General features: G+C 38.8%; 1 protein-coding gene across 1 annotated transcript in view; it reads left to right on the forward strand.

Moving 5' to 3' along the window:
* SFXN5 (sideroflexin 5) overlaps positions 1–12,977 on the forward strand; it is a 141,214-nt gene that overhangs the window by 21,485 nt on the left and 106,752 nt on the right. The window contains exon 3 of the mRNA XM_072406670.1: positions 10,078–10,155. Within this exon, the coding sequence (XP_072262771.1) occupies positions 10,078–10,155 (78 nt within the window). The remainder of the gene's footprint in view (positions 1–10,077; positions 10,156–12,977) is intronic.

The following is a 12,977-nucleotide window of genomic DNA, read 5'->3' on the forward strand; positions in this document are numbered from 1 at the left end:
CTGCTACAGAAACCCTCCCACTGGTATGCAGTGTCTGGGAAGGAGGTTGAGGGAAACACAGACAGAAATTTTGGTTCAGTTGAGGGAGGTAAAGGGGTAAAGGAAGATTTTTTGTTTAATATATGAGGCTTACTGGATCTAGTAGTTCCGATCTAGGAATTGCTTTTGGCTAAGACGCTGCATGGTAATTTGCCTAATTTGACAAAAAAAAGTGCAAGCTGTATATTAGCATGCAGAATGTACTACAGGCTCTGATTGCTAATGTTAGAAGATTTGGGGATCTTCTGCCACTCATTGTTCTTCTAGCTGGAGGCTCTGACATGAGGAAGCAAAGCCCTGCCTTTACCAAGATGGCCTCCACACAAAGCCACCGTACAGAACAAGGCATGAAGAGCTCGTAATGGGGAAGAGATCAGCTGAATGGAGATAACCAGACAACACTGGAGCCTAGATCCGTAGTCCTCTATGCCCTCTGTGTGACTTTTTAGGCCACAGCTTCTACACTTTATTCAAAACTAAGCACAAGAGTTTTGGCTGGTGCTTCGCTTTAAAGAAAAGCTCATTAGCATTTCTGTGAATATATTTTAGAATATTATTTTAACAAATAATCTCGTTTCCAAATGCTTTTTAGTTTTTCTCTTTTGAGATGAATGCTAATTGCAAATGTGTTAAAGCGCAGAGAGTGAGGCGTTTTTCTTGAGATCCTGAGCCTCCTACCTACAGTATGTGTATCATAGTCTGTCATCCTCTCTATTCTACACGGACTCCTGAACACTTGCCAAGACATAAACACTAGAACGAGGGGCGCCGCTGCTTCCCCGACTGCAGAAAGTGCTGCGCTTACTGTTTCGATTCTCCGAGAAGTTTGTTTTTACTTATACAGACTGCTGTTTCATCACACAAACTGATTGAACATTATGTTCCCACCATGTGTTTTATCCCATCTCTCTATTATATATTTATTTCTCATTAATAGCCCAGTGTTTGCGCTTCAATAGACATTCGGAAGAAACACGTACTGTGCTTAATGAGTCTTTATAGGTGGTAAAGGTTTTGGTAAACCGATCCCATCTTTTAAAAGGGAATGTGTAGTAATTTGATAGGGAAAGTGAACAGATTTTATGGGGTAGAAATAGGAAGAAAGAGGTTCTGATTACCCTATATGGTTTGAATTCTTAAGGTGTATTATTAGAGGAATAACCTACAGGTTAATCATACTCCTATATAGATAGAAAAGTGGGGTTTATCACTAGAGGGGTCACCAGCAAGAGGAAGAATGTCCTGAATAACCTATATAGATAGAATTGTGGGGTATATAAGTAGACTGGTCACCAACACAAGGTCCTCATACTCCTATATAGAGAGAATTTTGGGGTGTATCACTAGAGGTCACCAACAGGAAGAAGGAGGGCCTGTTACCCCTATATAGATAAAATAGTGAGGTCACCATCACTGGGGGGGTCACCAGCAGGAGGAGGGAGGTCCTGATACCCCTATATAGATAGAATGGTGGGGTCATTATCACTAGAGGGGTCACCAGCAGTAGAAAGGAGGTCCTGATACCATATATATATATATATATATATATATATATAGAAATGTGGGGTCACCAGTAGGAGGAAGGAGGTCCTGATTCCCCTATATAGATAAAATTGTGGAGTCACCATCACTAGAGGGGTCACCAGCAGAAGGAAGAAGGTACTAGTTCCCCTTTATAGACAGAATTGTGGGGTCACCAGCAGGAGGAAGGAGATCTTGATTCCTCTATTTAGATAGAATAGTGGGGTCACCAGCAGGAGGAAGGAGATCCTGATTTCTCTATATAGATAGAATTGTGGGGTTGCCATCACTAGAAGGGTCACCAGCACAAGGAAGAAGGTCCTTATTCCCCTATATAGATAGAATTATGGGATCATTAGCACGAAGAAAGAGCTCCTCATACCCCAATATGGGAAGATTTGTTGGTTTGAATCACTCAAGGGGTCACCAGCAGGAGGAAGAAGGTCCTAATTCTCTTATATAGATCTTAAATTAAACCTCATTTTGAATAATATCTTAAATTAAACCTCATTTCGAATAATATGTCAAGTACCTCTATATAGATTAGAATTGTGGGGTCACCATCACTGGACGGTTCACCAACAGAAGGTAGGAGGTCCTGATTCCCCTATATATATAGAATTGTGGGGTCACCATCACTAGAGGGGTCACCAACAGAAGGAAGGAAGTCCTGATTCCCCTGTATAGATGGAGTTGTGAGAGGTCATCATGAGAATTGAGAATTTCATGAGAGGTCACCAACGAAAAAAAGGATGCTCTGATTCCACTATGTAGATAGAATGGTGGGTTGTATCACTAGAGGGATTATTAGCAGGAAGAAAGAGGTCATCATACCCCTATACGGATAGATTTGTTGGTTTAAATCACTCAAGGGTTCACCAGCAGGAGGAGCAGCAGAAGGTCCTGATTCTCTTATATTTATCTTAAATTTAACCTCATTGAGAATAATATGTCAAGTTCTGGAGACCTCTTACAAAAAGATTAGTATGAGATTAGAGACTGGCCACATATAAGTCAAGGGCAGACTCTTGGAACTAACTAAATATGTACAGTCTCGATGCAAGAAATGTCAAGCTTACATTTTCTCTTTCTTAATAGGATGTCAGCTGCTTGAAACACAAATGTTACATTGTAAGAGAACAAGCACAAGGCCTCAGAGTATCTTTCCATATGTTATTCGGGTTTATTTGAATAGTTTTATTTTCTTTTCTACACAAGGGACATGATTGAAATCTTTAAATACACAAAGGGTATAATTAAGATTTGGGGGAAAGGATTTTTAAAATACAATCAAGAACAGAACAAATATATTCTCAAACTAGTAAGAAAATGTAAAATTTGCTTTTACAATCTCCTAATTTACTGAGTGAATAATTGAAGTTTTGGAAAATAATTTTATTGAGTCATGCCTGTAACAGACACTATATCTGTATATAGCCAGACATTTAAAATATCGGGCAGACTTGACAGCCTACTGGATCTTTTACTAGTAAAATTCTTTGTTTTCCAGTGATAATGGTTGCCCGAAAAAAAAAAGTGAGAATGCTCTTTAAAGTCATCATGTATTGCAGGAACATGTGCTTAAACAATGTCTGAACCTAAACTAACTTCTGACAGGCTTTCTGTCATGAGAACCAGTAACAGACAATCTCTCCATAGAATTTGTTCACTTTGCAGCCAAGTAAACGTTTTTGGCAAAGGTTCTTCCCCGTGGACTCCATAGCGTTGGTCTGTCACATATCCTTTAAACATAGTCTAACCCAGATCATTTATAGTATGACTAAACGAAGACTATCCCTAACATTGGAAACTTTGCGTTACTTTCCAGCAGGTACAGATGTGGACATAGGCAGAATTTATATCCTATGGACCAGAGATTCTTCTCCTTTTTAACTCCTTTTTTTTAATGAAAATCTAGGCATCAAATCAAGAACCTTCAAGTGGAGATACAAATCTAAAATTTTAAAAAAAATGGACTTTATCAAGTTCAGGTCTCACCCTTCTACACCAGTGTTTCTCAAGCTTTTTTGGGGGGGTCTTCAAGGATCCTTATAATTACTATGTCCACAGCTCACAGTTCATTAGTGTGGTGCCTAGTGAGAAGAATTATTTTTCCAATGATGGCCATTGGGAAGCGTGTCACCCCTACAGATAGCTAAAAAGATCATTGGTGTCACTTAAACTGACCTGAGAGGTACAAATTGCTCTAGTAGAACCTCTAGTAATCCCGGGATCAACCCTGGTTAGGAAGCACTGCTTTAGACTTGGGAATATTAGAGAGTCCACCCATAAAGCCAGTTCTTTAATTTACCAAGCTGATAAAATCAGAGAAATATGTTTACTAAAACCGCTAATGTTCTCCTAATTATTATTCAGTTGTTACATTAATAAGAGGTATTTCTTTTTATATTCCACCCTGTAATGATGTGATCTTCACGTATGACTTGACGAGTGATTTCCATCATGGTATTTAAAGCATTCCTGTGGACAGGTGTGTGGTGATTAATCATAACAAAAACAGAGATTATCTCCTCCAATTTCTAAAACTATCTTCTCACTTTCTCCAAACATTCCTAAGTGATCTCTTATCTCTGACAAATAATCACCTTATTTTCATAACTCTAATTCAATGTTTAGAGTTTCAGGAGAAAATAATTGAATGTGGATGAGCTTAGTCAGCCAATGTGCTTTCCCTTATCCTAAATCCACACAAAAAAGAAAAAAATATCTTTACCATTCAGTGGTCATGTTTGTAAGTTCTTCATGGAGTCTCCATAAAGGGGTACATGGTCTCCTGGAATATTTATGCCTCCTGTGCCATGTTAATGCTATATTGATGTCATGTTAAGGGGCTTTATATCTGCCAAGAGGATTTTCACCCAACTACTGCACCACAAATATGAAACCTGAGAGTTTGTTGTGCCAGATTTGCACCCCTCATCTCTATGTTGTGATGGGAACTAAGATTTGTTAGACCGGTCCATTTTTTAATCCTAAATCTTCCATGTTATGCTCTTTTCTCCACTCACTGTGATCTCATAGTTTTGTTCTTAATAGACAGCATTTCTCCATTCCTGAAGGGAATGCACAGTTCAAGAAAATTAAATGTACCATTAACTTGAATGCATTACTATATTTCTCATCCAATAAATTATCCACTAGAATTCAGATTGTATTGCCATTTAGGTTCCCTATACTTCCTATTTTTGTGATTTGAGGAACATTGTTCTAAGTTTAAATCGGCTTCCAACTCTCTTCAGTGCTTAAAAAAAGTACCCAGGACTTAGAGCATACACCTCACCACAACCTTTTACACCACCATTTTAGTGAGTTACGTTTTTGTTTTTCACTGAGGATGTAAGTAAATGCCTTCCACAAAAAAATACTTTCCAATAAAGAATTAAAAAACCCAAATCTAGGGTATCTATTTATGAATCAGCGAAGGTGTCTTTTACCAAACATTCCTTGGTGGTGAATCATTTGTTGTCATGCAAAACATATGCACAGGGAGGGTCACCTGCAGAGAATGACTACAGAATCTGTTTTACACATAGACCCCAAAGTGTAGGGGCAAAGGAGATAAAAACATGTTTAGTACAGGGTTCAGTTCTGCAATACATGTACAATTTCTTCATGTTTCCCCATATAAATATAGAAAAATACTTGTTGATCTAACAGAAATGCACTCATCTCCTGAGTCCTTAGCTGACATCTCACAGAATTTCATGAACCAAGTGTTGTCAGCCCTATTCATTTGTCATCCTATTCTTCATTCCTTACAACATAGACACTATTCATTTTGTTATCCCAAGCTAAGAACTAAAGGGGGTAATTATGCTTTAAGGTGTGTACAGGACAGCAATGAGCTTCTGACATGATCAGGTATTCAGTGCACTTTGATCAAATATAACAAAGCACTCCTCAGTGTAACAGACCAAGAATAGAAGTCAATAAGGTAAGTTCATTCATTGTTGGGTTTACATATACTGTAACTAGTCTTCTCATATTTATGACCCCTAATAGAGCCTCTGCATAGATTTTATGCCATATACAGATGTCTAATACATACAGACTGCTAGGCACACTCGTCCAATGTGATCAGTAGATACATTTACCAATCTGAATATAGAAAATAAAATCTGATTTTTTAAAAATAGAAGATATAAATGTCTTAGAAGATATGCGCCCAGCCAACTACAAATAATGACTTTCACAGTGCTCAACACAGAAATTTTTTAAGCTGGGTGTGAAGAAATTTCAGGTGGGTGGCAGTCCCTGTATTGTAACCCAACTCTTCAGTAGCCACCCAAAAACAGCCGGGTGGTTACTGAAAAGTGCTGGGTGGTGCACCTGGCTAAAAGGGGCTGGGGAGAACACTGCTTTCAGAAAGTCCACCATTTATAGAACTGTAGGTCTTCAAACATCATATGCAAATGCAGACTTTCAGGAAGTCCCTATATGTGAATGTGATGATTTGAGAGCTGCAATTCAAAAAAAAAAATGAAATTATAGCAGTAAAGGATTATTTGCATAGGTGTGTTTTCGATGTGATGATTTACATTTGTAGATCTTTGATATTGTATATATGTCGATATTGCAGGTGACAGGCTGGTTGATCACCACCTTCTGTAGAGATCCAGCACGGTCAGGCAATGTTCTGTGACCCGGATGTGTCAGTGCTGCTGAAAGACATGGCGCTGATTGCTTGTGTATTGGTGTCTCTTGCCTGCTCGTTGTGATCAGCACTCATTATCTCAGCAGTGTTTATCTCCAGCGGCAAATTGCTCACAGAACATTCTCATCCTGCATATGTCAGATCACATAGTACATCCCACCATCCGCTGAGTGAATTTCCATCTCCTGGATTCTTTCACGCTGTTGCGGACGGCTCTTTACTTTCAGCATCACTGACCATTGTATTGTAGGCAGGGCTGGGATGGGAATCACAAAGGATGGAATGTAATTTATATTAAAATGACTGTACGTGGTCCTATCAAAGCCCACTGGAATTTTCAGTTTAAATTGGTTTAACACATTCCTAGCGCATCCAAACAAAAGTCAAGTGGAAATGCATTCTGTGGAGTGAGACCTTGGCTCTGTGTGGGGAAGCGGATATCTCTTTGCATTGGTCTGACACTCCTCCCCCTTTCCTACAGAGCCCTCCAATCAGCTGTGAGCATGAGCTTTCCAGAATGCAGAGCTATAGGCCTGCTTTAGTATGGGGAGGTTTGGACCTCTGCAGGAAGACCACTGCTTCCACACAGAGCAAAAGTCCCACTCTGCAGATGCTGGCAGTGGACAAGCTTTTCTCATCAGGCTGTGGTTGTTTTAAAGGAAAAGAAACCTTAAATGTGTTTAGTGAATGTGAGTTTAGATATGGTTCAGTTGGCCTGCTAAAAACACTTAATACCAAACTGTCTGCAAAGTGGTTAGTTAGAACACGCGATATAAAATACAGCCAAGTTTTCAGCATTCAGCACTTTTGGGAGTCTCTAACTTCATTGCCCCCATCTGCCCTTAATGAATCTTCCTTACTGTGTGTATTAGCCATCCTGCAGTGTTGTAATAGCCCGCGGGGGATGCAGGTCATTCATATAATGAAGATTGTAAGCTCTGTTGGGCAGGGTTCTCTCCTCCTCCTCCTCCTCCTCCTGTGTCATTGGTTGTACTTTTCAAGTATGTAGGCTCATCATCTACAACCCCATTTATTGTACTGCACTACAAATTATGTTGGTGCTGCACAGGAGCTTAGAACTGCCCCCATGTGCAGAAGAGAGGCGCCAGCACTTTATAAATGAAGTTTAAGAAGAATAATGATATGTGGCTGTGTATTCCACATATATATATTATAACAGGGAAACACATTTACTGTTGTAGATCTGCTCCAGTAACTACGCTGTGAGTATTCTGAGCCACCCTTTCACTATTATCTGGCATCATTGTTTGATAAATCCTGATCGGCACGCAGCGTCTTCTTGGTGCTGTCTGTGGTGCTGAAATGCTCAACCTCATTCTGCTGTTGGACAATGAATGAATGTATTAATATTATGATTATTAATATTATCAATAAATAGTAATATATAGTGCGAACATTTTACGCAGCGCTGTACATTAAATAAGGGAGAAGAGCTTACAATCTAAGAGGAGGGGGAAGTAGCACACAATAGGAGGGGGATATGGAATGGTGGGGGAGTAATGAGAGCTTAGGAGATAGAAAAAGCTGAAAAGGATAAGGAAGACCATTCCTGAGAGTTGGGGCAGCTCTAGAAAAGCCTTGGAGCCGTGCGTGTGACGAGGTTATGAGCGAGGAAATCGTTGGTAGGTCATTGGAGAAGTGAAGAGCTTGGTTAGCCCTAATACTATACAGTGCCAATCCTTAGGGGACTTTTTAGGGCCATTTCAGACTAGCAGGTTAAAACTAAGTGTCTGGGAACTCACAGCCATCACAGAGGCAAACTTCACCATGGGCTGCCAGATGTGCACCAGATGGGCGTGAATCTTCAAAGAACAACCGTGTGGGAACTGCACTGCTATCTGCCATGACCAATTCACATAAATGGGAGTGGTTGGAACCATGGATGAGTCTGTTTTTAGTCATATTATTTTAGCTATATCTACAAAAAGAACCTCATTCATTTGTTGCTTACTTTGGCCTGATTTACATTTGCGTGGAATCTCTTACGTCATTACATCACATCACATCGCATGGTAGAGCTTACGGGACCACCAACGGAAATTCCTGGCCCCCATACAAGGTTAACTTCTTGGGCCCCCTTCCCTATTGTCTATAAAGTTTCCAGCATTGCAAACGCCAAGCTCCTTTGATCGGGGCCCAGTACAGAATGCCACCTCCCCACTGGTGGCCCTAATACATTGGGCCTGATCTATTAAAGCTCTCCAAGCCCGGAGAAAATAATAAATCAGGCCCATTGTGTCACTTATGTCTTTTCTATCTACCCGCAGTATATTGTTAATGTTTTCCCATGTTATAATTGAATTTGTAAGTTGGTAATAGTTGTATGTTTCAGGTCACCTTCTTTATATGTGTCCCCTGAGAGTCGAGCTTAGAGGATATGTTACGTGTTGTAATCTCCTCCAAAGATAATTATCAGACGGAGATTTGGAGAGGTGTGACTATACCTTACAATATAGCAGAATTCTAGGGTGTTACAGAATTCAATTAAAGCTTGTGAAAGGGTTCTGAGAATGAAATTCTAATTGTGTTTCTGACTCTCTAGCTCTGTCCTGAGGGGAAGTCAGGTTGGTGTTTTCTGGAAATATTGCAGTTTGCGGTTTACCTATATTCACACAGAACATATAAGTTTGGCATAGATCAGCACATATCATTTCCCCATGGTAATGTGACTTCTTCCCGGGGGCATACCAAAAGCCATAGCATCCCATCTGGCTCCTGTAAGGCCTGAGGTTGGTAGGGGTCCCATTATGGAGGTAATAAAGAAAAACTAAACTGTTCCGATCTCTCTTTGCACTTTGGTGCATTTGTTTAGCTGTCTTAACAATTAAGCTTGAGGTCACAAACCTCATAGGACAGCTGAAATTAATATGGACCTTGTGGCTCCTATTAGGGTCAAAATAAGCTTCTTTAGGACCTAAAGTAGTTTTTTCTTGACCTTTTATAATGTTAAACAACTTTCACATCTTAGGGAACCCTTGCTATATTTACTATACAGCTCACAGTACAATCATGTGATGGTCAGTGAGAAGAATTGTGCCAAAAAGATTATTGGTGTCATTGGCAACTGACCTTGGAGGCACAAATTGCTCATTGCTTAAGGAACCCCTAGCAACCTCTGGAGGAACCCTAAGGTTCTATGGAACCCTGTTTGAGAAACACTGACTCAATTATTGCAACCTTTCAATGAGTTGTCATGGGTGGGGTTGGTGGCAAATAGTGTTCTGTCCTTTTTTCATACCCTCTGCCTGCTAAAGACCGCAAAGGCATCTTCCCCTTTCCTACGTCTCCAGGCTTCTACAAGTATAACTTCTATCTGTAACTCAATTGTAGTGTAAGGACTACACTATGTTCTGCTACCTGTATTTTCACGGTTGACACTGAAAGAGTTAGCCGAGTGGGCCTATAAAAACTTCCCCAGGGACGTTTTCTCCAGGGACTGCCTGTTTGTTCTTCTCCTAACGGTTCTTTGCACTGTTAGTGTATATTGGAAAGAGGCAATGCTGTAACATTGGAGGAGGTAGATCCATGTGGATTTGCACTGGAGACAGGGGCAGACATAGGGAGGTGCAAAATGTGCCCCTGAACCGCCTTCAGCCTAGAGGGGCCCCATGTCAGTTTTGCATAGGGCCCACTGTGCACAGGACCTTTGTCCTCTAGCAAATCATCCCTCTAATGTTGTCACCATCCCAAGAGAAGTTACCCAATACCATCATTAATTTGAATTTTGGGAAAGGAATCATTGGTTGGGTCTTTAACCTATATATATATATATTTTTTCCTAACATTGTGCAATATAACTGAAATATTCTTTTGTTTTGCAGAGTCGTCTTAAGGAGGCCGTGCAGCTACTGGAGGATTATAAACATGGAACTCTGCCACCTGGAGTTTCCAATAAAGAGGTGAGACTGTCAATCTTGGTTACTAATGAATTATAACCAGTAGTGGACATTGGGTGTCTTACTTATGACCAAAAACTAATCATAGTACACAGGGCATGTGTACCTTCTAACCTATTCATCTCACTATATTTGCTGGCAATTCTCTGCTTTCAAATTGACAGCTTGGAGTCACTTTGAAAACTTTTATTTCAGCAGCTTGGTGCCTAATATAAAGAGATGTACAAAGTAACATTGTTACTTTTGTATATACTTTGTTTCATTCATTTCTTGATGGAAGAGCTGAACAGAGTTTTTATTTGTGTTCATATTGAACCTTTTATTAATTCTTCATTTACACTAATCTGCCCTAATTAATACCTTGGCTGTTATTTTACTGAAATGTATTTATTGCTGATTTTCTAATCATCATTATAAAAACTTTTTTGGATTTTTTTTTTATTCACTTTTTAGCTTTGCATTAAAGAAGTGTAAAATTGGAAAAAAAGGCGTTCATTTTGTTTGTAGAAAGTAGAAAAGTTGTCTGTTTTTAGGCTTTTGTTTCCTTTTGGAGTACATAAAAAAAAATTCATGTTCCAAGACCATATAAAAATAAAGCAAACTTTTTTGTCCCTACAACCCCCCCCCCCCCCCAAAAAAAAAAAATAATTGTGTATTATATATCCATCTTGTGTTATCTCATGTAATGACAAAATTGTTACTAAATAAACAGTCCTATGACAGCAATGTAAACATGTCTCTGGTCCGCGGAGGGGTTGGGTTTCAAGTCATTAGTTCCTGGTTTATAACTGGTTGTCACAAATGAGTAGGGGAGTTGGCAGGAACACTTATCAGTAACTCAAAGTACCCTTGTATGCATCATTTCAGACATTGAGCTGACGTATAGCTTGTAAAACAGCCTTTCTTGACCTTTTTAACATGGGGGAACCCTTGAAATAAATATTTAGGTCTTGAGGGATCCCCTGCTATAATTTCTTTATCCACAGATTACAGTATATTGGTGTGGTGGTCAGTAGGAAGAATTCCTCTTACATTGCTGGTCAGTGGTAAGAATGTCACCCTTACAGATAGCCAAATGGATAATTGGTGTCACTTAAACTGACCTGAGAGGTATAAATTGCTCATTGGTCAAGGAATCCTGAAAAACACTGCTAGCAATAATCGAGCCAGGTAGGAGGTTCAGCTTAATTTATGTTTTATTACAAAAATGTAATTGTTATTTGAATTATATCCAAAGCTTTTTAAAGCCAAAAGCTTCAAGATCTGCCTTTATTCCTGTTCACCCCAGTTTTGTATTTCCGCTGGCAATTCAAAATTTGGAGATTTTTCGCTCAGTTCTAGTGGCAATGATCACCGAAACAAAATACTATCATTAATAATATTAATAATTAAAATAATAATAGAGTGCAATTTTCTAGCCAGTGTTATGTCACAGCAGCTTCTTGTTCTATTATTATTTTTAATAATAACCGTGTCTTTATAGTGCTAACATATTAAACAGCCCTGTACACACAATGATACAGGTGGCTACTCGAGAGGAAATTCATGTGGCAAACCGCAGCATAGCTATCAGTCTGAAGATACTCAAGGCTGAGGCACCTTCTTTGCATGATGAGAAGGCAGTTTTATTGCACATATAAACTTAAAAGTTAAGGATAAAAGAAAAAAAAATTGTCATGTCAACAGTATTTAGATTATAATTACTGAAAATAGGAGTTGATTTAGTTTGATAGTTTAAAGTATAATAATTTTAATAAAATAACATATTAGATTATAAAGTTTTTTAGTGACTCTCTCCTTACAACACTGGGTCCCAGATTGAAATTTCAGCCAGAACAATGCAGTGAGTTTGTATGTTCTCCTTGTTCTTGTGCGGTATTCCAAAAACATGCTGGAAGGTTAATTGTCTTCCTCTGAAATTTGGAAATTTTAAGCTGGGACTATGTGCAATATGTTGGTGACATATAAATACACAATAACAAGTGTTTTGAGTTTGCACGTTCCCCTCATGTTTGTGTGGGTTTTCTCCAGGTACTCCACATTCCAAAAACATGCAGTTAGGTTAAATAGCTTCCCCCCAAAACTAATCTTAGACTGTGTTAATGACTTATGACTATGGTAGGGACATTAGATTGTGAGCTCCTTTGAGGGACAGCTAGTGACATGACTATGGACCTTGTAAAGCGCTTCGTAATATTCAGGCACTATATAAATACTGTGTAATAATAATAATAATAATCATAAAAGTATTATAGTAAAAGTGTGCTTGCATAATTTTGATAGGGTAGGAGTTATGGTGACAACTGTCTAAATGAGACACAGACAACAGGAGAACAAAAAAAAGTTTTGACTTCAGATTTATTTATTTATTTATTTTTTTCAAATTGTTTTTATTAATTTTCAAAAATTTACAATCAAACATTTGAAACCAATAGGGGAACAAAACACATAAGGGGAGGAGGGGGGAACACTCATAACACTTTGGTCAACAAAAAACAACACAGAATCAGCCAGTGTAGATTTAGTTTTTGCAGATATGGACATTGGGCAAGCTACACATCCAGTTTGGTAGTAAGTACATATACCAGCAATGAAATCCTGGACTTGTTTTATTTACCCAGGAGTACTGTCTGCTGTAATGTAATCAGACACCGACAACAAACTGTACTGCCAAGAGGAGCAAAGATTAGGCAATGTTATTATTGCTTTATTGTAACTTTTCCAGCTCATTTGTAGCAGATCAAAAGAATGACCTTTGCTTCTCACATGGGTAAAGCTACTTTACAAAGAAGGAAAAATAAAGAAAAGGAAATTGTGTTTTTTTT

This window comes from Pyxicephalus adspersus, chromosome 3, assembly GCF_032062135.1.
Source record: "Pyxicephalus adspersus chromosome 3, UCB_Pads_2.0, whole genome shotgun sequence".
NCBI lineage: Eukaryota > Metazoa > Chordata > Amphibia > Anura > Pyxicephalidae > Pyxicephalus > Pyxicephalus adspersus.